The 27,290-nt window shown below is 49.4% G+C and overlaps 1 protein-coding gene across 6 annotated transcripts in view; it reads right to left on the bottom strand.

Annotated features, from left to right (window-relative positions):
* Window positions 1-27,290, bottom strand: part of SHROOM2 (shroom family member 2) — a 133,357-nt gene that overhangs the window by 30,311 nt on the left and 75,756 nt on the right. For 3 of the 6 annotated variants that reach the window (XM_032391117.1, XM_032391116.1, XM_032391114.1), the window contains 3 exons: window positions 24,786-24,917; window positions 18,637-21,112; window positions 17,273-17,370 (listed from right to left, as the gene is read on the bottom strand). In XM_032391117.1, coding sequence (XP_032247008.1) covers window positions 17,273-17,370; window positions 18,637-21,112; window positions 24,786-24,917 — 2,706 coding nt within the window. Of the gene's footprint in view, window positions 1-3,962; window positions 4,517-4,548; window positions 4,942-17,272; window positions 17,371-18,636; window positions 21,113-24,785; window positions 24,918-27,290 lie in introns of those variants that run through there. The other 3 variants (XM_032391119.1, XM_032391120.1, XM_032391118.1) reach the window with 3 other exon arrangements.

Raw genomic sequence — 27,290 nt, 5'->3', positions numbered from 1 at the left:
GAAGGAAGGAAGGAAGGAAGGAAGGAAGGAAGGAAGGAAGGAAGGAAAGAAGGAAGGAAGGAAAGAAGGAAGGAAGGAAGGAAGGAAGGACGGATGATCTTTTTTGCCTATCGAGTCAGAATTTTTTTAAATGTCCAATATGGACAAAGTTTTGGGAAAGGCAAGATTGTCCTAGGCTGTTAGGTGGTCGGGCATAAAGAGTACATACGTCATGGAAGGCATCTTGGGCATATTTCCCAAAAGCCTGCCTTATGATTCCAGATCTAGAATTTAATCCTAAGGAAATCAGCCTGCCAGAACATGAATATTTCACTACAAGATGATTGCTGCAGTATTACCTATAACTGTGAAAGACTGGAGACAACCCGAAAAGTCCACAGGACCTCTACTGGCCACTCATATCTTAGAATGCCATGCATCGTACACAGAACTTCCCTCTATTTTTACTAAGAATGTTTTAGTTAGTAAAGCAGGTTTTAAAATAACACGTCCTTTTAAAAAAAACTGTAGGGTCGGGGCGCCTGGGTGGCTCAGATGGTTAAGCGTCTGCCTTCAGCTCAGGTCGTGATCCCAGGGTCCTGGGATCGAGCCCCACATCGGGCTCCTGGCTCAGCGAGGAGCCTGCTTCTCCCTCTCCCTCTGCCTCTCTCCCTGCTCATGCTCTCTCTCTCTCTCTCTGTATCTCTGTGTCTCAAATGAATAAATAAAATCTTTAAAAAAAAAAAAAAACTGTAGGGTCGCCTGGGTGGCTCAGTCGATTAAGCGGCTGCCTTTGGCTCAGGTCATGATCCTAGGGTCCTGGGATTGAGCCCTGAGTCACGCTCCCTGCTGAGCGGGGAGCCTGCTTCTCCCTCTCCCTCTGCTGTTCCCCTGCCTGTGCTCTCTCTCTCGCTCTCTCTCTCAAATAGATGAATGAAATCTTTAAAAGAAAAAAAAAACTGTATACACAACTAAGGAAGCTGTATCCTCAAATCAGTAAAAATCCTGACTCTCAGAAACATACGTGAAGCTTATAAAATAAGGAGCCATTTTGAATGTGGGGTAATTAACTTGGTAAAAGATGAAAATTTAGTTAGAATAGTATATTCCCCCCATAATTTAAGAGAAAATCGTTTGCTTCAGTTGTCTTCCTCCTACCACAACTGCATGTGACCCAAAATTCTGAAAATCCCACACTTGAGACTGTCTAATTATTGTTACTCGGCTGAACCATATTTGGAAATGCGTGATTTACTCAATAGGCTTTAGATATATTTGTTGTGCATGAAAGTTGACCTTACAGATTGTATTCCTTTATAAAACGTCTCACATGTGAGTGCATAGGCATTGCACATATATACACGATACACACGTACATGCACACGCATGCACGTGTATGAGGTTAAACACCTTCCGAGCGCTTCCCGTTATTCTAACCTTTCATGGCCTCGGAGTATGTTTAAGGGCCCACTGGCTAGACTTTGTCACACACATGAAGCAGGGGACACCCCAGGGCGCTCCGTTTGCTAGCCGCTGACTCTATGGGGCGTCCGCACCCAGCCCCGAGGCGGGTTTAGCCGTGCGGGGTGCTGCCATCGGCAGAGGCTGCCCGCTCGCACCGTGGGCTGCTGACAGGAGCTCCCCTAGCTGTGAGTGGATCTCAAAGGTATCACACACGTGTGTGTCTCCTCCATATTTCTATGTCTTCTTCCACACGAATGTTGGCAGTACAGGACTCAGGCAATGCGACCTACGGGCCCGGAAGGTGATCTTAAGGGGAATTCAAGTCCCTGGCTTCTCTCCCTGAGAAGGAAAAGCTGTTACGGCTTAAAGAGACCTTAGAAGCCAGTGACTCTAAACTCCTTCTTTTATGGACAAAGGAATCGAGGGTCAGAAAGGTTGGGTGAGGGACGCCTGGGTGGCTCAGATGGTTAAGCGTCTGCCTTCAGCTCAGGTCATGATCCCAGGGTCCTGGGATCGAATCCCGCATCGGGCTCCCTGCTCCTTGGGAGCCTGCTTCTCCCTCTGCCCCCCCCTCTCTCTCTCTCTCATGAATAAATAAATAAAATCTTTAAAAAAAAGAAAGAAAGGTTGGGTGACCTGCAAATTATACCCACACAGGCTTGGGACACACGTCCCCAGTCTCTCCGTTTGGTGAGGGGATCTCTACTACACACCCCCTTGGGAGGCCGCATGGCGATTCCTTCTCACTTGCACCATCAGCACACTGGATATGGGCCGCAAAAGTTAGTAAGAGACTAGGTTTGGCAACGTGTGCCCCGATTTCCACTCAGCCCATACTTACCTGTAGGACCTTCTCAATATCAGAGGTGGGAGGTATGAATCAGCAGGAACCCACCAGGTTAAAAACCAGCCATACTGCATACAAGGGCTCTCTATGAACTGGCTGTGTGAATCCAGTCACTTAAGGCCCAGTTTACTGTAGAACGAACACGGTATACAGTGTGGTTAGGCCCAAGATATGTATGTGTGTGTGTGTGTGTGTGTGTGCGTGTGTCAGACAGAGAGAGAGAGAGAGAGAGAATGCTTTGTGAACTTTAAGAATTAACAGAAGGGATTTTGCAAATGTTTCTTTTTTTTTTTAAAGCAAAAAACTAAGTAACTCTAGGATCTCTTCAGACATCCAGCTATGTGTACAAGCCTCCCACGAAGGACCTGATTATCTAGGAAAAGCCAGCTAGAAAGCACAAGTGTCCGCTAACCAGGGAAAGATAGGTTGATCCAGGGGACAAAAAACAGCAGCTCTTGTTTCTGCTACTTCCCCACCTTGCTCTTCTTAAATTTTAATGCACAGAAGAGGCAAAGAATTAAAGGCATTAAAAGTAAAACAAATGCATGCTAAAGGCCACATGACATATTAGCTTCCCAATATACCTCTGAAAAGCAAAGGTGGACTTTGGAGAAACAACCAGTCCATGCAAAACAAGGAGCAGCAAGTATACACTTACCAGGGTCACGTCACTCCAGCTGGGCAACTGACGCCTAATACAACCCGTATGGTTAATACCAACGTATACGGTTATTTCTAGTACTCTTCTAAAAAAATTGTTTCTGCGTGCATTCTGTTCATGCATCTCTGAGAATACCCTGCAAATTTTTTCCTTGAGGGGTGTGCGTGTTCATGTGAGAGAGACAGACAGACAATGTTTTTTCCACCATGCATGACAAAACACAAGTGTAGAGATGTACCTCTTTCTACCATCTGTGGAACACTTTTCTGCAACACAATCATAAAGAATATTTACACAATACCCCCTCAAAGATTCTGCTTCGCAAGGAAAATATGCCAGCCAGCCAGCCAGCCAATCTGTACCAAATTTTCAGATATTTTATGTGACATGTTTCATTCATTCTTTCTGTAAGTCTTTGATGTGTAAGGCTCTTTAATTATTTAGTTATAAATGCTGCCAGGTAGATTTCTGAAAATCTTTCTTCAAACTGCCTTTCCTTTTTCCTTCTCAACAGCATGACCGCTAAAACATGCATTTTAAGGTAACTCCTACCCATGTGAGTCAGTAAATGCAGACCCAAACAGCAGAGGCAGGTGTGTCCATGTGTTCACATACACACATATATATGCAGCAATTTCTCTGAAGATGGCATCCTCCCTCCACACACAAAAGCCTCCGTCAGTACAGTGAAGGCATTTCAATCATTTAGAAACACGGCCACAAATGTTTCTTTCACAATGCAAAATATAAAAAAAAGATCCCTAGCATACGTATGGTAAGACCTGTAAAGAGATGTCTCTAAACGGTCACAACCATACCCGAGGGCAAAATCTAAGAACTGGAAAATACTGAGAACCACACTGATTCCATTTTCTCCACTGTGATGTTTTCACTGCAATTAGCAAGCAGGCTATGTGTGAATTTACCCACAGAGCATCTTTTCATGACTCAACATGCACACCTGATATTGCTGCTTCCCCCCACCCCCCCACTTCCAAGTGGCTGACTCACCATTTCCTTTCAATATTTGCATTCAGGGTCTCAGTCATGAAAATACTGATTTCTTACTGGCATGGAAAAAAGAAAAGGCCAGACAAGCAACCCGGGTCTTTGTGCAACGCTGGCCTTCCGCAGGGAAGGCAGAGAGGTCTGTGGATCTCACGCGGGGCAAGGCTCCCACATGCCAAGGCTGCCGGTCACACCGGCACGATGGCTTGCAGCCCGGAACACAGTACTGAAAGGCACTGCCTTCTAGTTTCAATGCACTTTTAGCCAACTGCAGAGACCAAAGCTGCAAAATTTGCACGTATCTCTCAGCACACACGCAGCACATGCGTAGCGTGCCTGCACACATACGTGCATGCATGCAGAGCTCGAGCTGGGATCTGCACCCCAGTTTGCATTATTTTTCATTTTCAGGCAGAACAATAAACAAGGGAGATGTTTGCGGATCTCCCCATATCTTAGCCACTGCACTGTGAGCTGACAACCTGCTATTAAAGACAGGAGAACAAAAGAAACACTCGTAAGTACAAAGGCTAGCAAACAGTCCCATCCCGGGTGAGCTGCCTTCAGAAGAAATGCGGGAGGCTCTTACCGGCTCCCTGCTCCCTGCGTCTGCTCCCTGCTCGCTGCCGTCTGCGCGGTGGGCCGTGAACACAGCGGTGCGCTTCCTCCAGGGACCGGCAGCCGCGCTCTGCCGCAGCCCCCAGCTCTAGCTGCCTCCAGCACGGAGGAGTCTCAAAGCCATGCTCAGCACAGCTGGCCTGTCTGTGCCTGCTGCCTCGGGAAGGACAAGTTCACGCAGGCTCTATCAACTCTAACCTCCGGGACTCCAACAACTCCTCCTGACCTCAGGGGGAACATTCCCAAGGCTTCGAAGCTTAGACCCCCAAAGACTTGCCCTTTTTAAAACCCCAAAAGCCTTGGGTGTCTTCCTCCTTATAATTTAAAAGGGGGAAACACAGGAAAGCCCACTGAACATATTTTACTTAGCTTTATCTATTTAGCTATGCTAACCACATAGTATGTGTGATACACAGTTCAACTCAACCATTACAAAATCAGATGGAACAACGAAAGAAAAAAATCCCACCGAATAGCCTAATTTATATCTATCTGTATTCCATCTGTACTCTTGGGTTTATTACACACTCATTAGGAACGTAATCCAGCAAACAACTAACAAAGTATTTCCGGAAGTTTTACTGTGTGCAAAGCATTCAGTGAGGAAGACAAAGAAGTCACAGGCTGACTGTGACTTACCAGCCTGTCATTTCACAATGATCCGTATTTAAAGTCCCTGCCCTCCACCTCCCTTCCTAAAGCAGCCCAAGACCTCAGTGCCACTCCCATACAGAAAGCACCCTCCTTCCTAACAGCCCCTTCCCATACCGAGAGCCCCAAGCCCTCCCCGGTCTTGTGCTTACCCTTTAGAATTGGTTTTCTCTTTTCAACCTGCTTCTGTCAACCCCTTCTGAATTCACGATTTCCGAGTCTTGCTCATTTAACCAAGTAACACATGCTACTCTGCAGTATGTCCCGGATTACTGCTCTATTTGTAAGAGTGACTTTTCCCTTTTTTCCACACCTGCTTGATCTTAAGCACTGTGCCTATGCATTAATGTTATATCCAGTCAGCGTTTAAATAAGTTTGCAAGGAAGGTTGCTATGGATATCTCATCATCCAGGGACATGAGGTTATTAACTTAGGTGACCTGAAGCAATCACACTGAAAAGGAGCATGAGAATTTGAACCTGTGTCTTCAACCCCAAAGCTTACATTCTTCCTACGACTTCTCATCTCCACCCATTGTTTTACCAAGGACACGATCCTATTCCTAAGAGAGGGTAACCATCTGCCCCAGGCCATGTCCATGACCTTAACACTCAGTGCAGGGTGCACGGCCATCCACATAACACCTATCTAGTAAGAATCTGGTAGCTGATTAGATATTTTGCCATACTCACTGCTCAAAAGGTATGTTCCTAATATTTACAAACTGAGTAACTCAAAATGCATTATAAGAATATGATTTTAGGGACACCTGGGTGGCTCAGTCGGTTAAGCGTCTGCCTTCGGCTCAGGTCATGATCCCAGAGTCCTGGGATTGAGTTCCGCATTGGACTTCTCCCTCTCCCTCTGCCTGCAGCTCCCCCTGCTTGTGCTCTCTCTCTCTCTCTCTGACAAATACATGAAAAAATTTTTTAAAATCTTAGAAAAAAAAAAAAGGAATATGGTTTTAGGGGCGCCTGGCTGGCTCAGTCAGTAGAGCATGCGACTCTTGATCTTGCGGTTCTGAGTTCAAGTCCCACATTGGCTGTAGAGATTATTTAAAAATAAAATCTTAAAAAAAATTACAATTTTAAATAAAAACTTCATTTTAGAATGCTCTTAGATTTACAGAAAAAATACGACAATAAGAGAGTTCTGGTATCTCCAATACCTGGTCTCCCCGACAGTTAACATCTTACGTTAGTATAGTAACATTTGTTATAATTAATGAGCCAATCTGGGGACATTAATATTAACTGAAGCCCACACTTGATTCAGATTCCTTTTTTACTTAATGTCCTTTTTCTGTTCTGTCCAGGGTACATTATCTTTAGTTGTCACGTCTCCTTGGATTCCCCTAAGTAACAGCTTCCCAGAATTTCCTCCTTCTTGATGCCCTTGACAATTTTGAGGAGTACTGTTCAGGCATTTTGTAGAATGTCTCTCAACTGGGATTTGTCTGATGTTTTTGTCATGATTATGGTTATGGATTTTGCAGAAGATCACAAAGGTAAAAAGTGCCATTCTCATAGGATCTCAAGGGTCATGCTGTCAATACAACTAATCTCCGTGCGTCACCTGGCAGGGGTTAGCGTATGTCAGTTTCTCCATCATAAGCTCCTTCTCTCCCTCCACCTTGCCATCCTGCCCTCTTTGGAAGGAGGTTACCCATATACAGCCCATATTTAAGGAGCCAGGAGTTCTGCTCCACCTCCTGGAAGGCAGAAGATCTACATAGATTATCTGGAATTTTTCTGTCTTTTCTCTCTCCACTTATTTATTCAATCACTTACGTATATCAGTATGGACTCAGGAATATTTACTTTATATACTGGGTTACAATCTAACACTCCTTTATTTCATTGTTTCAATTGTTCCAACTCTGGTCATAGGAAGCTCTTTAAGTTGGCTCCTGTGTCCCTTTGACATATCCTTATTGTTACTGGGCTTGTTTGGTTTAGTTCTTCCTTACTTTTTGGCACTACAAGATGTTCCAGGCTCATTCTGTGTATTCCCTGCCCCAGCCTAAACCCAGCCACTCCCTGCCAGGAGCACTGGTTGCTTTGATTACAAAAGGGTACTGGAAAACAAGATCTTCATGCTGGTTGTGCTTGAGGACTTTTTAAAGAATGCCCTCAATGAATTATTTCCAAAGAGAAAGCACTTTTATAACACTAGGATTTATAATTTGGGTTTTCATACATCCATGTTTACTAGAGCGACGCATAATTACCAGGGTGTCTAGGACACTCACGTCTTTTCATAGCTTGTGCTATGTTAATGCTTGTGAGATTTTTACATTATGAATACTTGTAATAAAATGCATACGTATCCCTGTCTTTGACACGGAACATTTGTGCGCTTGAAGAATTCCACAAATAGAAAGGGAACAGAACAAGACAAGCACCCTAGCACCTACATTCCAGAAGAACTCTTCCCCCTAGCCTCTCGGGCAGTCTTGGTGAAGCCTTAAGCCCTTCCTGAGTCACTTCACCTAACGTGGCATGCCAGTCTTTAGGGTCTGGGGGTGCCCTCCCTACCCATCGCCATCACTGCAAGGCAGAACATCACAAAGGAGCCCATGATTAGAGCATCCTGCACTCACCTCTACTTCCACGCTGTGAAGGAGCCAGGGCCACCTCTATTTGGGTGGACAATGTAAACTCTTGAAGTTCAAAAAAGACAAGTAAAATGAAGACAAGAGAAATGGATCTCATTCTTGCAAGAGAATCATAAAAAAAGTCTCTCTGAAATGTCTAGACAGACTGCCAGCCAGGTCCCACATTCCCATCCCTGAAAGTACACTCACGCACAGCCATCCCTTGACCAAACCCAAGGGCTGGCAAGTTTTCCCGGAGCACAGCTACACATACTCCCATTCGTACTGTTCATGGCTGCCTCCATGCTACAAGAGTTGAGTCATCACAACATGAACAGACTGTCCCCCGAAGCCAAGAATATTCACTGTCTGACCCTTTATAAACTTTGTCGACCTCAGAGCTGCTGCCGCATTGCTCACACCTGAGTAATGCACAGACTCATCTTAAATTGACTTTTTTTCTTGTGGCATTCCAGTGTTGACAGATTTTTAAAAATTGGTAAGGTCTACATGCCATAAAATTTACTCTATGAAAGTATACAATTCAGTAGTTTTTAGTATATTCACAGAGTTATGCAACCATCAGTACTATCTAATTCCAGAATATTTTCATCACCCCCAAAAGAAACTCCATACCTACTCTAGCAAGTCATTCCCATTCCCCCCAACCCTTAATTCCTGGCAAATGAATCTACTTTCTGTCTCTATAGATTCTGCCTACATATGGAAACACGCAGTGTATGGCTTTTTTACTGAATTGTGAAATACGTCTAAATATAAAACATTTCATTTTCTTTATTTTCATAGCTCTTAGGCTAGGAAATACAAAACAAATTTACAATTATATGAGAACAAAACCATAAAGCAAATGTTTAATGAGACAAATGACGGGACTTTGCTGGGAATGAGCTGTTTCTCCTGTGGTCCCAGATCTCAGCTACTACGGTTTCCCAGATGTCACAGAAGGACTCATTTCACCCATCACTTTTGACAGACAGAACACAGAGCTCTGAGGGCCTGGCACCTGGCTGTCTTTTCCCTCGTCTAGAGACAGAGCTTGGTTTGCATGAGAATGTAGACAGACTCTTTCCTCCCAGCCAGGGACAGTTATTTTATTAGCACTGGCAATGAGACACTTCCACACATACCAGGTGTGGTTGTGCACACCATGCAGAATATCCTGTTATGAACTTAAGGGTTAATATGGAAACAAAGAAAATTACACTCACAAGGAGAACATGCATATTCCCAAGGATATGCTCCAAACGCTGTTTGAGAAAACTTGAACTAGATATACTTTTCAGGCTACCACACTGTCACTATGCATGCTTGTCTTCCTCCTTCGCCTTTCTTTCCTCCGAATTCTGGTGGAGGTGGTGATGATTTCTGTATTGGGAGTGGGAGGAAAGAGGGCTGCTAGGGATGGGGGTGGGGGCACAGACATAAAAGCATGCTCCTGGCTCTGTGTTGTCTTCTATGAATTCTTGGGGGATGTGCAGGTTTAACACATACTTAGAAATATTTGGATGCACTTTAGATTGCTTAAGAGAAACAGGTGGCTTGCAGACCGGTTTTCTTTTTTTTTTTTTAATTTATTTATTTGACAGAGAGAGACACAGCGAGAGAGGGAACACAAGCAGCGGGAGTGGGAGAGGGAGAAGCAGGCTTCCTGCTGAGCAGGGAGCCCGATGCGGGACTCAATCCCAGGACCCTGGGACCATGACCTGAGCCGAAGGTAGACGCTTAACGACTGAGCCACCCAGGTGCCCCCGATTTTCTTTTTTTTAATTCAAATGTGTGGACCGTCAGCAAATTTATGAGTTAAACTGATTTGAGACTAGCTGCAAGAATCTGACAACCACTTAACATACTGAGTCTGTAGGAAATGAGTTCTGACATCCAAGTACCCATCTCACATCCAACTGATGGCAATTATATTTGGATAAGACATACTCTTCCTGCAGAAAGTGGATCACTTCAAGTTATCTTTCAAGGTAAAGAAAGTAAACCCAGTTCAAGAGTGACTGCTCAGTGGGTAGGTGGTTTTCTTTTGGGGTGACAAAATGTTCTGGAACTAGACAGTGGTGATGGCTGCATAACATGAATGTACTAAATGTCACTAAATGATACACATTCAAATAGTAAATTTTAGGTTATGGGAATCTTACATGTAAAAAAAAAGGCAAGTAATTTAGAGTGACCTCAGAGACAAAGACCAGCCACTGTGGCCCTATGTAGAGATATCTACAAGCCTGTGGGTCTGAAGGGGAAGGAGGTGGAACGGAGAACCAGATGGCTGTCCAGTCCTCACAGTCATCTTGTGAGGGAGCTCAGCATCGGTGGGCCTGACATTCCCGGGTGGTCTTCGGCACACACAATATTTCAGAGTTCTAATAGAAAAATAAAAGGCCAACAAAGGAAAAAGAGCAAAGGAAAAACTTGCTGCAATTAAGCTGCCTTCCCCGGCCCCAAACAAAGGTGCCTCCTTTCCAAAGTTCCTAAAAACGAGTGCTACTGAAGGTGGCCTTGGGGGTAGGCAGCTGTAGAAGGAATGCATGGACTCAGCCACCTACTGCATGTTCCCTGATGACCTTGCTTGCCCAAACCTTGCTCTTCTCTCTGAAGCAAGTTTTCAGTCTACCAGTATTCTAGAATGCCCACTCCTGCACGATGCTTAGTCATGTTACCATCCTACAAGAACACTATCATGCCCTCTCACAAGCTGTATTCTGCAAGGGAGGGAACTAAAAGCCAATGTTCACAGTTCACGGATGAGATGTACATATATTTCTTTTCTATTCTTTCCGAGATTTATTTATTTATTTGAAAGAGAGAGAGAAAGAGCATAAGCAGGAGGGGCAGAGGGAGAGAGAATCTCAAGCGGACTCCACACTGAGCGTGAGCCCAGGGGGAGCTGGCTCTCACCACCCTGAAATCACGCCCTGAGCTGAAATCCAGAGTCGGAAGCTTAACCGACCCTTCCACTCAGGGACCCCGAGATGTGCGTATATTTCTAACATGGGTTAATCACTCAGGTCTGATTAAGACATTTGGCTTCATCCATTAATGTTAGGAAAGCCAACTTAATACAGACTCAGTCGAGGGCCACATTCGGCCGCAGTAGAACCAGGAACTGGAGACCTGACACTTCACAGCTTGGTTCTGGAGTCAAGAGGCGAAGCACCTTAACTAGACAATCAACCAGAAGAGCCTACAGAAGTTAAAAGGCAACAGAGATTATCTCCAAAGCAGGCAGAGCGGACTTCGCCAAAGCCTTTGACAGTATGAACAGCGTTAATGTAAGGAGCATTTAAATCTGTATGGCCGTCTGAATGGGTGCTTCCCAGGCCATCTCAGCCCTCCAACACAGCCTAGGAGGGAGAAGCACGGCTGGAAAGACTGAGAGGAGATGAGACTCGGTGTGTTTAAATGGATTTCTGGAGAAAGGCAAAAACGCTGATGAGCACCTTTGTGCAAATTCAACCAAGGCCAGCCGACAAGGGCCTGAGCTCTGAAGAGAGCTGTCAAGTGGACAGGAGAGACAAAAGGGTAAAAGAGCAGAGGGTTACTGCATCAGGACAGCCGCACAGGACTCTCCCTCTGGGAAGCGGAGGCCGTGGCCGGCCGGCTCCGTGGCCAGCAAGGGCGCAGGCGCAGCTCCCCACGGAGCTGCACGGTCGCCCCGGGGGCGCACCGGAAGTGACGTGAGCCCCTCAGTTCCGGCCGCTGGAAGGCGGAGGGTGCCTTCCGCCCGCAGCTCGCGGAAGGCTTCGCTCCCCCGCCCGGAACCCGGAACCCGGGAGCCGGGACCCGGAACCCGGAACCCGGAACCCGGAAGTCGGGTTTGCGGGTCCGTCTGCGTCTCCTTCCGTCCCCGCGGGCCTCCGCTCAGCACTGGGCGCAGGGAGTGCCGCCTGCCCTCCTTCGGCACGCCTCTTCCCCCAGTCCTGGCTCCGGCTCTCCCTCTCTTCCCCCCCCAGCCCCAAACCCTGTAACCCACACACGCTGGCCTCGCCACGCTTCCTTCCAAATAACGTGAAGTCCCCAGGCCAGACCAGCAAGGAAGCAAATGTGTGGTCGCGCTCCAGTCCCGACTCCGCGGCTCCCAAAGCCACGTGGCTATACCTGCGGGGAGGAACTGGAGTTACACCCCCCCCAGCCCCCAGCCCCGGCAGCAATTTTCCTGCGGCGCCCTCTCTCCTTTCCAGGAGGGAGGACCGAGGCAAGTCCGCCAGCACAAAGACCACCGCCCAGAGGGGAAGCTACGCCCCTTGCTGGCTCTGCCCGATGCTGGCTCCGCCCTGGAAAACGGCCAAGCTGGGGTGTAGCCTCGTTATCCCAGCATGGGCTTCGTAATTTCCCAGCGGAGCAGTTCAGAATGGAAAGCTTCAATTGCCCCTTAGCTAATTGAGGGCCAGGAAAAGCAAATGTCTTCCCGAAAGCCACAAATGAGCACTAGAGTTTGGCTGGGTAATCTCTCTCACTTTGAAATCTATTGTAAGAAGCTTGTCTAGTAACCGAGAAGTCAGTCTCTGTATTAACCTCTGTACGCCAAGCCACCTCTCAGGGAGAACGTACAGGAAGGTGACCCCCAGGTGGGTTTGGCTTGTTTATGAATTTTATATTGAAGCACATTTTCCCTAACGAGCTCGATTTCATACGGATTCAATTCTACAGCTGTTGTTGGGATTCAGAGTATATTCTCACTCTCGTCCTCCTCGCTCATCTGTCCCAACAAGATACAAGCCTGCAGGTCAGCGCCAGCCCATTGGCAGCAGCTCCTAAAGGCGCGGGCGGAAATGGCTGCAAGGCAGCTAGGAGGATGGAACCTGCCAGCGCCCACAGCCACCGTGCTCCACCCCCAGATCTCGTCTCTCCCTTGGTCTCCAGAGCCTCCCCGAACACAGTACTCATTGAACTCTCAAATTTGAGAGCAATAATTGGCCACAGCACAACTTAGCTTTCTCGCAAGCTTTAAAACATGATACCGGAAAACAAGTCCACTACCAAATCTATTTTGAGATGTTTATGTCTTGATTCTCAAAGTTATGCCAGGATAGAAAGACAAGCCCATTTCAATTGCTACTGTGTAAACTAAAATCTTAAATAAAATTTCAGCACACAGAGTGTACCACTGGATCATTATTCATCATAACCAAGGACTGAAGCAAGGGCTGTTGGCAGGTACCCATCCATTCATCTACCAGTCCACCCTGTTTATCCATCTACCTACCCATCTATTTATCTACCCACCACCCACTCCTCTATCCATTCATCCACCCGACAACTGGTCCATCCATCTTTCAGTCACTGTGCTTACACAGGGTGCCTTCCCCAAGCTGAGCATGAACGCCCCATTGCCATTTGCTAGGTAGATGTCCTGAGGTAGGCTTGTGGTGTTCCAAGAACAGCCTTGTAATAAGCATCAAGGCCCTGAGGGAGAGACGAACTTGGCTTGTTCAAGGGATAGAAAGGTAGCAATAAGTCCCGAGCCTGGATGGGAAAAGAGAGTGACAAAGGATGCTCCACAAAAAAGGCGGCCACACAGGGCCTTGCAGGTCATGGTCAGGAGCTTGCACTTTATTCCAAGTGCAACCAGAAGCCATTGCATGGTTTGGGAATGGGGCCAGTTATTATTTAGTTTATACTCCGAGACCAGCAAGGAGGTAGCAGCCATGGCCCAGGCTGGAGATGATGAAAGCTTGGACAAAGGCGGCGAGAACTTGATCCCAGAGAGTCAAAGCAGAGCCCCTCAGAGAGCAATGTGCTGCACTGGGGAGGTGGGCTTTGGCTTGTGCAGCAAGGTGACCAGGGGAACTGACTCAGATCAGAGCCCCTGCAAGGGGGGTGCTGGAGCGGCAAAGACAGGATTTCCATCTCCATTCTGTTCAGAGGCACTAGCAGCCATCCAGGCAGGGAGACCAGCAGGCAGCATGGGCGTGGGTGCGTGAGAAGCAGGGAAGGGTCCACAGACACATCTCCCAGGTGAGCGTCAGAGTCACCCACCTCCTCTGGGGAGAATGCCTCCACACGGGCATACACTCGGAAGGTCAACTCTTAAAAGTGGCATCACTGAATCACAAGGTGCCTGCAACAGCAAGGCTTCATGTAACTGAACCCCAAGACACCCTTCGGAGAGGTTTTGCCGAATTCCTCTCTTCACCAGCCACACTCAAGGATGGCAGCCTCCCTCTCCCTTTTATTTTAAATGCTCCCACATCAGCTGTGGCTCCATCAGCTCGATGACGGGATATACTTCCTGAGAGCACTGAGGCAGCTGACAGCCTTGGCTACAAGGTATAAGGCAGAAAGGACATTTCTCCCAGGGTTATGGAGTCATTGTATACCCCAAAACTTGTAAGTTGAAGTCTGAACCCCCAGGACCTCAGAATGTGACTATTTGGAGATAGGGTTTTTAAAGAGGTAAGTAAGGTGAAATGAAGTCATCAGGGTGAATCCTAATCCAGTCTCAGTGGTGTTCTTACAAGAGACTAGGCAGAGACACACAAAGGGAAGACCACGTGGGGACACGGGGAGGAGGTGGCTAATGTGCAAGACGTGAAGAGAAGGCCTGGGAGAAACCAAACCCGCTGACCCCTTGATCTTGGGCTTGGGCTTCAAGACTGGGAAAATAAATTTCTATTGTCGATGTCACCCAGTCTGTGGTATTTGGTTAGGACAGCCCGAGCAAGCTGCTACATCCAGCTTATGAGGTACCCCAGTGAGTGGGGGAGAGCATTTGCAGGAAGCAGACTCCTGTCGGTCACAATGACTGAGCTCGGAGAGCTGGTGCAAAACCTCTGAGAACAGGAGAAACTAGGGGGTGAAGCCAGTCGGGGTGGGTAAAGGGGGCTGCTCGCCACAGGAAAAGCTAGACGTAAGCAAGTGCAATGAAATCTGCTCTCCTGGCTTTGGGTTTCTTTCAGCTCAAACACCACCTGTCTCCCCTATGACTCAGCCAGAAGTCTCCTCATCCTCTTTCCTCCAAGATTCTGAAGCACCACATTATTTCTTACAAAAATTCTAATTATGTGTCATCACTTCTATGGTAAGTACTGGTGTCTCTCCTTCCCACCTATACTGTCAGGTCCTTTGGGAGCAGAACCTTTGTCCTATATATCTTTCTATAGGACAGAATCTTGAACCTCACAAAAATGTTCTCAATGTGATTTGAATGAACAAGTAACTCTTATCTTGTTGCTATTATGTTGTCTCAACAGAATACAATGGAAAACATTCACTACCCCACACCAGTTATCAGATCCGTAATTCCTTTTTTTTTTTTAAGATTTTATTTTTAAGTAATCTCTGTCTAACGTGGGGCTCGAACTCACAACCCCAAGATCAAGAGTCACACGCTCTACTGACTGAGCTGACTAGGAGCCCCAGTAATTCATATATTTTTTTAATTTTTTTAAATTTTTATTAATTTTATTAATTTTTATTAATTTTTTAAATTTTATTTATTTGTTTGACAGAGAGAGAGAGACAACGAGAGAGGGAACACAAGCAGGGGAATGGGAGAGGGAGAAGCAGGCTTCCTGCTGAGCAGGGAGCCCGATTCGGGGCTCGATCCCAGGACCCTGGGATCATGACCTGAGCCGAAGGCAGACGCTTAACGACCGAGCCATCCAGGCGCCCCTCATATTTTTTATACACATGTTTATATTGTTTTAAATTTATGCAAAACATTAGGCGTCTTTAAATCTTTGCATTTCAGGATTTTGGTTTTGGTGAGCAAAAAGACAGTACTTGACCTGAATTTTCATTTCTTTTATTCCCAGATTTAATGTTTTAAGTACACTATTTCTTACTGATACTTCAGAAAATAAACATTCTCTGAAAAAAGCTGAAAATGGCTTTTCCATGTTCCTGTTCTGGCATTTCGTGGAGTCTTGCCACTCTCTGAATGCTCACACAGTTCTGAAAATCGCCGGCTCTGCAGCGCAAAAGCAGAAGGCTCTGGAACTAATTTCTTCGGAGTGGTGGTGCAGTGTGCTATGATAAAGGAAGCCTGTGGTCCCTCCTGCTGTTCTTCTTGACCCTCTCACTATTGACAGTGCCATTTACGCCCCCTCCCCCCCCACACACACAGCGTACATTATAACTATTCATTAGGACTCCGCTCACAGCAGACGGGCTAAGTCCCCTGCAGTGGAAGTGCCGTGCCTAGGGCAGGAGCGCAGCGAGCTCTGAGCACCCCCGTGACGGCAGCAGAGCCCGGGAGTGGGCTGCGAGAGAAGATTTCAGCTGGTGCCGGGCCGGGACTCACCCAGAGTCTCTCGGAGTAAAAGCTCTAATTGTGTTTCTCAGAAACGGCTGCGTTCTTGTAGGTGTATTATTCATCGGCCGTTCCTCCTTAGCCAGGGATTCTTGGTTTCAGCCATGCAAACCGTGCATGGCAGGGACCTCCTACACAAAATGCCACTCTTGTCCCCTCAGAGCCACGTAAAGATTGGATTCTGTTGCATAAGGCTAACAGCCCTCAAGTTTTTAGCCCAATGAAATAAGACCCCATTACAGAAGGCCCTTAAAAGCAAACATTTAAATTGGTTATTTCTGAAACAGAACCTTATGAGGTTAAGTGTTTAAATCTAAATATCACACCGATCACCAGAGATTCTCAAAGCGACAGAAAAATCTGCATTCACTTACCCAACCGTGTACATTTATTTCCACGCTTCTATCAGTCCTTTTAAAATAAGGTGATACCACAGGTCCTACAATAGTCTATGCTTTTCTCTCCCTCCCTCCTCATGCATATCAAGGGCGAGATGACACTGTCTATCTGTCTACCTACCTACGTACTTAATCTAAATTCCATCCGCACTACAGCTAAACAGCTACACTGGTCCCATTCTAGAACGACGGCATATAGCACGGTAATATGCTGCTGCCATCCACGATTCTCTCACACGCTCCGATCCTCTTGAGGAGCCCACACAACTGATTTCTATTTTCATGCTCAAAATAAGCCCAATTTAGAAAGGCTGGCTCCATTCCTTCCTGACTGACAATCCTTCCAGGCAAGTCCGACGCGGAGACCATGCCCCAGCAGCCCAGCTGTGTACTCGGTCCCTTCATTCGAACATTCTGGATAAAGCACTTCATTCAAGCACACGACACTGGACTTCCCATTTTCTCAACAGAAAGAACCTACTGTGCAGAAAACACAGCAGCCTGAAGCACGGAAACACGCCACGATGGCATTCGGAGGCGTCGCCGCCCTGGAGAGGGTGCTCCTGCCTGTGCTGCAGGCCCGCGGGCTCAGCTCAACGCGCACGGCGCCGTCTGCACCGGGCCACGCGGCTCGCTGCGGCCACTAACCGCCACTCTGGGTTTGGCAAAAAACAGACGCCCCATCACGTTCACCGAGCATTCACCCTCCATCAAGAAGGCCACCCCCGAGATGTCTTCTTAGCAACCCCCAATCCAAAATTCACCTACCTCGGGCGGGGATGTCCCTCCTCGGCCCAGACTGCGCAGGAAAGTTCTCTGTGCTCGCCAGGGTCCCCCACTTGCCGCTGGGGTTCGATGGCAGCTTCCTGCCAAGAGCGACACAGTGAGACACCAAGTCATCAAGCCGCCTTCTCTGAGACATCTATTATTACGAACTCCCTCATTGTGGGTTTGCCCTGCGGCCCGGACCACGGAGGCAATTGCTGTCTCGTCCTGACGCTCGGCCACGGGCCTGGCGAGCTCAGCTCTCCAAACCGGCCTACCAAACAAATGAACTAGACCGTAGGTCTGCTTCTGTTCCGGGCAGCTTAGCAGATGGCCAGTGAGGCCTGCAGGGCCATGGGACACAGCCGGCCAAAGCCAAAGCAAAACAAAAACCAACCCACATACAGCCGGTGGTAACTCACTATGGCGAAGCCTCAAGCCCGAGGACTGGTCAGGGTCTGGGATTCTTCTCTCCTGACCGAGCAAGCGTGGAGTTCTGTCATGCTGCGCGGGCCACGGGCTGGGCCACGGCCATGGCCACGACACACAGCCGCACGTGCGGCACGTGCAGGCCTGTTGGCAGCAGGACGCCACGAACAAACAGGCAGCTCTCCGTACACAAGTGTACTGACTGGTGTCCTGAACCCGCTACTGGTTCTTTTGAAAAGAAACCGCATCTCTCGCTGTTAAGCATTTTCTTTGAAACATATAAAGGCGGGTTTAAGAGGCAGAGAGAGGGGGCCTGACTCGTGGCAGTCGACTTTGAGTATCGCCACGAATAGTCTGCTTTTCTAGAAGAAAGCTTAAAGCCAACTTTTACCATCAGTACCTTATAAAAAATGCAACGGTTTAATGCATTGCACGTTAGATTACGTTTGCCCTGGAGCAATGTCTAAGAATATTTGAAAAAAACAAAACCCAAGACCTTAAAGAACAAATACTAAAAACTGTAAATGGCCTCAAGGTTTGAAGACTGGCTATCATACGCTGTCTTACCCCTTTACAGAAAGTACCGCCTTCCCTTTCAGAGGAGAACCTGCCATTTTCTAGAGCTCCCCCCAAATTCTTGGCTTGGTGTTAAGGCTTGGGCACGCTAATCACAGGGAAAGTCAGCTGAAGCAAGAGATGAGGCGGCGGCTGGGGACTCGAGATACGCAAGCAGGGACGGCACTTCAGCGGCCACGCATGTACCGGTCTGTCCCCAGGGACCTTTCACACGCTGCAAGAGCTGGAGCACGTAGGTGCTCAAACAGCTGGACACAAGTCACACTGACGTCGGGCCATTCTCCTTTGGGGGGCCTCCTCTATGTGCTGTAAGACAGCAGGTGGGGGGGCAGCTTTGTCCTTGCTTGCGGCACCAGGCTTACCTGTGTGTACAGGTCTGTGGACGGCGACGACCGGGACCTTCCATGAATGTACTGCGGCCTCTCGTGCTGCTCCAGACCCGCGTCCAAGATGTCGTCGGCTGAGTGATACCTCCCGGAACTCCTGGCTTCAAGAGCGGTCCTCTGTTCCCGCCAAGAGGCTTGATACTCCGCAAAGGTCCCAAGCCTCTCAGGCGGTTCCAGCTTTCCTACCTTCCCCGCTTTTCTGCGCCCACTGGGGTTTTCTCCAAAGGAGGTAGTGCGGGCCCTCTTCTGGAACCAAGGCTGTGCGCTCTCGTACCCATGGCCCGCTGTCGGCAGCCTCTCCAGCTTCTCCTTAGGGAATGCACAGAGTGCTGGCCTCTGGCCAGGTCTCTGGTGAACGGGTTTGCTCGTTTCCTCAAAGAACTTCCACCTGTCGGCGAACGTGCCCACGGTCTCCTCGGACGTCCCAGGGCGCTGGTGAGGGCGATCATCCCCTGAGAGCCCCACCTCGTTCATTTTCTCCGGTTCAGAGTAGGATTTCAGTTTCTGCTCCAGCGTGAACCGTTTCCGGCCTCCAATGCGGGGAACGTGCGGCACGGCCGCTCCAGACGGGGGCGGCTTGGCCAGGCCCCCCTCCCAGACACGGGGGACGGGGTCCAGATCTGTGCTGTGGTCCTCAGCCCGCTGCTCTGGCCCTGCATAATGATCAGCTGGGCTGGGGTCTAAATCACGGCGCTTAAACGACGTGGCCCGCAGGACCCGGGCCTGGGCCTCCTTCACGTGGTCTCTGTAGGTGCCCGTGAAGGACCCTTCTGGGGTGGGGCTGGTGGCACCTCCGTGCTCCGCCCTCCAGCCGACGGCCTCTTCCTCGGCTTCCCCCGCCCCAGTCAGCGTCACCGTGCTTTTGCTTTTCTGCAGCTTGGCTCGTCGCATCTGGATCTCGTTCCTCAGGGTGGTGGCAAACCGGTCGCTCCTCCGTGTCGCTTTGCCCACCTGGGCGTCAAACGGTGGCGGCCTCTCCGTACCCGCATCTGGGCCATTCTCGGGCCGGCGCGTCCCCTCCTGGGTCAGTGAGTGCAACATGGGCGTCTTGTGACGAGAGATCTTGCCGCTCTCTCCCTCGGCCCACGTGAAGCCATCTGCCGTCTTCTTCAGGCCACTTTTCTCCATGTGGCTGGCTCGTGGTGGGTCCTCGCTTCCTGCGGGGCGGCCCTCTGCTCCTCGGTCCAGCGGGTCCGCCCGGGCTCTCTCGTGGGGGCCCAGGGCCTGCTCGTGCTGCGGCAGGGAACAGCGGGGTTCCTGGCCCGGCGGCTGTGGGGTGGGGGACTCGTGGGCGCCTGGAGCCACGTCAGGACGCCAGGACCGCTCGTGGAGTGGCGCCGCCGGTGTGCTCTCCTGAGGGCACTGTCTGCTCGCCACACAGTAGTAGCGGCCCTGCCCACCGCTGTCTCCCTTCTGGTTGGTGGCACCGGGCCACCTGACCTGAGCGGGGCTGTCGTCCTGGAGACGGTCAGCAGACGGCTCCTGGCGGCCCACGGGGATGGCCACGCGGGGCTGCTCCCTCAGCGACGTGGCGGCCGTGGGGCCCCCGTGACAGAAGGGGCTCTCAGCACGGTCGTGGTGGGGGTGCTGGCAGCCGTAGGGGGGCTGCGGGAAACGCACATCCGTGCTGGACAGAGAGGCCTGCAGCCGGCCGGGGGCCCCTGGGGGGCCGCCCGCCCTGTGCTCAGAGGGCAGCACCCCGCCGTCCAGGGGGACGTCCGGTGCGCAGCCTGAGCTCCCGGCTCTTCTCCCGCTGCTGGGACGCGCCAGCCTCCACGGCTGGTCGGCGGCTTCTGCTCTCCAGTCACTGCGAGGCTGGGCGCGGCTCAGGCCCAGAAAGTGCTGCACGCTGGCCACCTCTGAGGATGGAGGGCCCTGGGCCTTCTCGTGGCTCTTGGTGGCCGCGAAGCTGTCACTGCGGAGCGGGGGAGGGGGCGGAGGAGGGGACGAAGGTGCTTTTTTCTTATCAGGAACATACCAGACGGGCCCAAAATTTGACCTCCCGGAGGTGGCCAGCTTGGCCTCCGCACTGTCCTCTGGCCTGGGGCTTCTGCTGCTGTCACGGGGGACCCGGGCCGGGAAAGACCCGAGCCTCTCCTCCAGGCCCTGAGGATCGCTGGCAGCCTGGCCCTGCCGGCTGCTGTCCGGCTTGGAGGCCTCCCACAGGCCCACTTTGTAGAGGATGTTCTCTGCAGAGGAGGCATCGGCCTTGGGCAACATGTGGTCAGGCGTGCTGCAGCCGGTGGAGAATGAGCCGTAAGCTGAGTCCCGCTTGCTCTGGCCGCCCAGGTGGTCGATGCTGCTGTTGGACTTGGCGGCGGACAGGCGTCCGGAGGGGCAGGGCTGGGAAGGCTGGTCCAGGCTGTCGACGCTCCCGAGCGAGCTAAAATGGTCAGAGGTACGCTGCAGATTCGAGTGCTCCCATGTGCCCGACAGGTCATGAGATGAAGAGCTAGGGAGGAAGGACCACAGGGAAGAGTCTGCTTTAGAATCGAGGAACAGCGAAGGGGAAAATGAGGACAGCAGTGCTATGAATGCAGCTGGCCCTGCACAGAAACATCCAGACGCCCAGAACTCTTCCCAGGACAGTGTCACAGGACCTGACGTGTGACCTTTGCCCAGCATTTTATTATTTTTTTTTAATTTTTATTTTTTAAAGATTTTATTTATTTGACAGGGAAAGACAGAGAGAGAGAGAGACAGTGCACAAGCAGGGGGAGAGGCAGGCAGAGGGAGAAGCAGGTTCTCTGGTGAGCAGAGACCCTGACGCGGGGCTCGATCCCAGGACCCCGGGATCCTGACCTGAGCCGAAGGCAGACGCTTAACGACTGAGCCACCCAGGGGCCCCTGCATAGCACTTTAAAGGGCAACTCTGACAAGAGGCTGAAGAGACCCAGCCTGACTCGCTTGATGCTCTTTCCCCAGACAGATGCCTTCACACACTAGCCATAGAGTCCTGCCCTCGGGGTGCCGAAGGCCACAGCGGTCACCAGCAGGAAATGCCTATGTGAACGCTTTCCTCCTCTGTCACTAAGTATGGTGGCTGGCAGACCACAGCCCGTGACAACAGGTGTTAGACACTTAAATGGTTGGGGGGACATGGATCAAAAGACCATTCTGTGACCCATGAAAATGACAAGAAATTCAAATCTCACTGCTCACAGGTAAAGTGTGACCGGGACCCAGTCGTGGTCATTCGTGTACACAGTTTGTGACTGTTTCTGAGCTGGGGACCTGCAACAGACGCGGGCCCACGGAGCCTAAAATATTTCCTACGTGGCCCTTTACAGAGCAGGTTTGTGGACCCCAAGGTTGAGCGTATGAAAGGGTTCTTGTCTGGACGACTAACAAAGAAGAACCAACCAAATGACAACAACTTTCACATTAAAAGGGGAAGTCCAGGGGCGCCTGGGTGGCTCAGTCGGTTTAGCAGCTGCCTTCGGCTCACATCACGATCCCAGGACCTTGGGATCGAGTCCTGCATCGGGCTCCCTGCTCAGCGGGGAGCCTGCTTCTCTCTCTCCCTCTGCTGCTCCCCCTGCTTGTGCTCTCTCACTCTGATAAATAAATAAAATCTTAACAATAAAAAATAAACAAATAAAAATGGAAGTCCAGGCATAATGTGACTTTTCCACACCTAAATAATAAAGTGCCAACAGCTCCTTCCACCCCTCAGTCGATGCATTATGTGATAAAGAACTCCAGCGACAGGCTTTCTCAGCAAAACCAAACACTGCTGGGCGCAGGGGACTAATTATGCCTGACAGAGTTCATCAGAGCTATACCCGAATGCCAAAAATACAGGTTCACAAGTAGGACGGGGCCTAAGAGGAGGAAATACAGAATCAGGTTTATTGTTACAAGCTGGATGATACGTTCATTAAGGAATCCAGTATTCTACGGGGTAGTAATAGTGTATATAGGAGGTTAATGGCTTTCAGTGGCTAAGCTCTTTATCCAGACACGTTGAAAATGCTTTCATTAAAGTTCAATGAAGCTGGAAACTTCGTGCTTCAAGGTAAAAAACAAAAAACAAAACTACTACCCACAACTGTTGCTACTTTAGGTTCGGGGAGAACCAGGATGAGAAAGAAAACCGTGTCAGCAGAGCAAGGAGACTGAACTGGCTAAATCACGCTTAAAAAAAAAAAAGGACAAATGAAAACACAGGGAAAAGGGTTATACCTCTATGCTCTGATGATCTCATGGCTACTGGGGACAGTGAAATTTTCCTGAAAGGAGGGGACTGCTTGGGTTTCATACCCTTCCCCGGAAGGTCACAGCAGGTGCCCTTCTCAAAAGTGGAACACGTTCCGCTCCATCCTCCCACCAGTGCTCTGGAGGTGATTTATCCATGAGATCTTAAGTCCAAGCAGATATGAATCATGCTAAGCACTGTTTCCACACAGATTTGGGCAGCATATGTGCTTCTTTAATCAAGAAAGCATCAAATGGGCTTAATGGAAATCCTATTACATTAAGTCATTTCAATAATGAAATAAAAGGCTTTTTTTTTAAGATTTTATTTATTTATTTGAGAGAGAGACAGACAGAGACAGTGATAGCGAGAGAGAGCACAAGCAGGGAGGAGAGCGAGAAGCAGGCTCCCGCTGAGCAGGAAGCCCGACGCGGAGATCGATCCCAGGACCCTGGGATCACGACCTGAGCCGAAGGCAGCCGCCCAACCGACTGAGCCACTCTGGAGCCCCAAAAGGCTCACTTTTCACTTAAGTTTTAGTACTCAGCTGAGAATCTGTGGTTTCTCAAAAATACTCTGGACTCCAAATACCACCATGTCTTGTCACTTTAAGTAGGTAATGTATTTGAGATGTATTTCCTTCATAAAAGTACTTCATAATTTTACAGCAGACCAGTATTTACTAACAATCAAAATAGATTTTGAGGGGCGCCTGGGTGTCTCAGTTGGTTAAGCGTCCGACTCTTGGTTTCAGCTCAAGATCTCAGGGTCCTGGGATCGGGCCCCACGTCGGGCTCTGCGCTCAACGTAGAACCTGCTTGACATTCTCTCTCTCCTTCTGCCCCCGACTTGTGCGCATGCGCACGCTTTCGCGCTCACTCTCTCTCTCAAACAGATAAATCTTTTTTTAAAGAATTGATTTTGAGATGGTTACATACTCCATACACACTGGCACAAATTCATTTACAGAATGGACACACGTGCACACTCAGAAACACACATACATTCAAGTGCATGTGCACACACATTCACACACACGTGCAGAAATCGTTAAGTGGGCACAGATACATGTATGCACTCATACACGCACCTGCACATACCTAAACCCACACTACTTGTTGCTACCGTCATCCTTTTAATGGGAGACTTGTGAGGACACTGGCCACTGACCCAAGGTGATGTACGACTAGCAGGAGCCTCCTCAAGCCAACACTGCCGTGGGGCTGCCGCACGCCTGTCTGATACATTAGCACTTCTGACTCTGAAATGTGGCCGTCAGGTCGACCAGAACTCCCCCTTCTTCCACTGACCTACAACTCCCATCACCTTGGTCTCACGCTCAGTGGGAAGCCACCCCCGGGCCCTCAAGGCTGGATGCCACCCTGGCATGTGGGCTGGGAAGCCTTGGTTTCCTCTATACCCCCCGCCACAGGAGAGCCCTGGGGGTCGGGGAGAGGGTGCTGATGCTTAGCAGAACCGTCTGGCAGCCTCTGTGAAATGTATTTGCCGAACCCATAAGTAGCTCCTGCCTTCCAATCTATGCATAAAAGTCTCAAAAGAATGGTGGTGGCTGTGGGCACGTGGGTGGCATGGCAGCTGTTCCACTCCAGTCAGAAACACCAACTCAGCTGGCCCAAAGGGATTCAGCCCAAAAAGCAAAGTCCCTAGGCTCCTGATTTATTAAGTGACATAATGAGAAAGCACACTTGCTCATCCTTGCTCTTGGTATTTCAGTTTTTGTTTTCAAGGGTTGGACACCTACCTACTCTGAAAAATTTAGAGAGTTTTACCAGTAATGGTGTTAGTGGCTTTTCCTCATCAGAAAAACAAAATCATCCTGAAGTGGAGAAAGGTGCTATCATGGCAGGGCTGGGAAGTCATGAACACCGTTGAACCCTGTCCATCCCGGGGGGAAACCAGGGCCTACCTGGCATGGTGTCGGCTGTGCCAAGAGGGGCAGGCGCTGGCGGAGGGGAACGGCGATGCTGACGACTCAGGGTGGCTATCGGAGAACTTGGTGGCATGCCAGGAGTGAGGCCTCCAGGTCACCTCATTCTTCCTGAAAAAGAACGCAGACGACTCAGGGACTTCAAACAAAGGACAACTCCGTGCCAAGACAGGAGTGCAACGTGGAAATAAGTCACGGCGACTTCTGCATGATTTAGAGCATCGCTTCCAGGGTGCTTCCCACTGTATCTGGACGTGAACATAGTTTTTTAGATTTTTATTAACGCAGAACTCACCCTAATGCAGAACGAGAATCACGGGCTTCAAAATGTGAATTAACCCTTATTCTTCAAAATTTATTCGTGATAGTAAATGAATCTTATTGTCCCCTCAGACACCAGCAGGACCCCAGACAGACTCTTCTGTCTTTCTTGTTTCAGCACAGCTGTGCACACAGCCCTTGGCCTCCTTGCGGAAAAGAGAACGCACTGGAGAGCAGCTCAGTGAGTGCCCAGCTCAGCGGGGTCACACAGTGTAGAGCGCTTCTATTTACTCACTTACCTAAGTAAACACAGACATCTGGACATGAACTAAGGCTACTAGATGCGTATTCATTCCTCCCAGCCTCTCAGAGTGTCTGCGAAGTCAGCTAAGGGTCCTCATTACTGGAACGTGATGCCCTCGACCAACAGGCTGCAGCCCACTCCTGCCAGGGCTCCTGAACGTCGTCCGCAGCCTCGGCCTGGGCTCCTAGTGCACACGGTCCCCACCACCCCACGGGGCCTTAGTGTTTTGGCTGCACTGCTTGGGTGTGAGAGGGGAATTTTAGTCGGAAATCCGCAGAGCTGCCACGAAAATGTTCCAGAGCCCCCAAGAGGAGGCTGCGGCGTGAGGAGGAGACCCACCCACCTGGTTCTCCCACTCTCCACTTCTCCAGTGCGGGACAGAACCTGCTCGCTCCGGACAGCTTACGGCCCCATCAAGAACACAGAAAGAACTCAAAAGGAGCCTCATTAGGTACTTGACAGACAGTAAACATTTTTCAAGCAGGCAAAAACATTCAAGGATATTACATAATAAACAATATTAAAAAATCTGAGGGGCGCCTGGGTGGCTCAGTCGGTGAAGCATCTGCCTTTGGCTCAGGTCATGATCTCAGGGTCCTGGGATGGAGCCCCAGGTAGGGCTCGCTGCAGGGAGTCTGCTTCTCCCTCTGCCCCTAACCCCTGCTCATGCTCGGTCTCTCTCTAATAAATAGAATCTTAAAAAAAAAGAAAAATCTGAAAAGCATTTATAACATAAACCTTCTGACAACTCATAATCAATGAAGAAAAATATCTGGGTTGCAAAATGTGGAATGTGTTGACTTCAGGAGTTTCCCCATGAACAGAAGCATAAAACAGACAAATTCATCACACCACAGAAGTAAAGGGACTGAAAACCGAACTGTACCTCATGGAGTTTCTCAGAATCCTCGTAAGAAAGGTTCTGGCCATGTGGATTTCATTTTCAGATGTCTTTTTCTGTGCTATCATATCCACAATTTCTTTCATCTTCCTTTATAGTTAATTAATGAAGGAAAGAAACTAGATGGAGGGCGGAGGCAAAGGGAAACAAACAAAAAAAGGAGGCTAGGAAAGGAAAATGCCTCATCCTCTGCAGCAACATCTTTCAACCCTGCAACTGGCAAGACTGGGGTACGGGCTGGCTTACTGGGACAGCAGTGCTGCAAGCGTAAACATGTTCCCTTCTTTTTGAAAAGATAATACACATTGATGCACATCTATTTCAAAAGGACATACTCAACAATTACAGTATGAATTAAAGGCTTAAAAAAAAAAAAAAAGGACGGGGCGCCTGGGTGGCTCAGTCGTTAAGCATCTGCCTTGGTCTCAGGTCATGATCCCAGGTCCTGGGGTCGAGCCCTACATCGGGCTCCCTGCTCAGCGGGAGTCTGCTTCTCTCTCTCCCACTCCCCCTGCTTGTGTTCCCTCTCTCGCTATGCCTCTCTTTGTCAAATAAATAAAATCTTTAAAAAAACTTAAAACAAAATTTTTTTAAAAGAACAAATGATAACACAGTGAAAAGGTTATACCTGTAAACTATGAATGAGGATCTCATGGCTACTGGGAACAGTGATGTTTTCCTAAAACATGAGCTTTCACCAGGTCCTCTGAACTTCCTGGTGCATCACAAACATATTTGGCAAGTTTCCAGCTACTTTCTGCTTGTCAGCCTCTCTGATTGCCTAAAACGCTGGATTTGTGTTGATAAGAGAGAGGAGGACGCTGGGCACAGGCATGCTCATCAATCCCAATCCCGTGAGGGTGTTGGACAGGAAGGCTCTGGGGACCGAGCGCTCTGGCGCCACCTAGTGTGCGCACACCGTCACTGCCCCTCCAGCTCCAGAGGGAACAGACACGGGAGCCGAGTTAACACCCTCATTTTCACTGGGGACCGAGCGCTCTGGCGCCACCTAGTGTGC

This window comes from Phoca vitulina, unplaced genomic scaffold (assembly GCF_004348235.1).
Source record: "Phoca vitulina isolate PV1807 unplaced genomic scaffold, GSC_HSeal_1.0 scaffold60, whole genome shotgun sequence".
Taxonomy (NCBI): Eukaryota; Metazoa; Chordata; class Mammalia; order Carnivora; family Phocidae; genus Phoca; species Phoca vitulina.
This window is presented reverse-complemented; position numbering and strand designations above follow the sequence as displayed.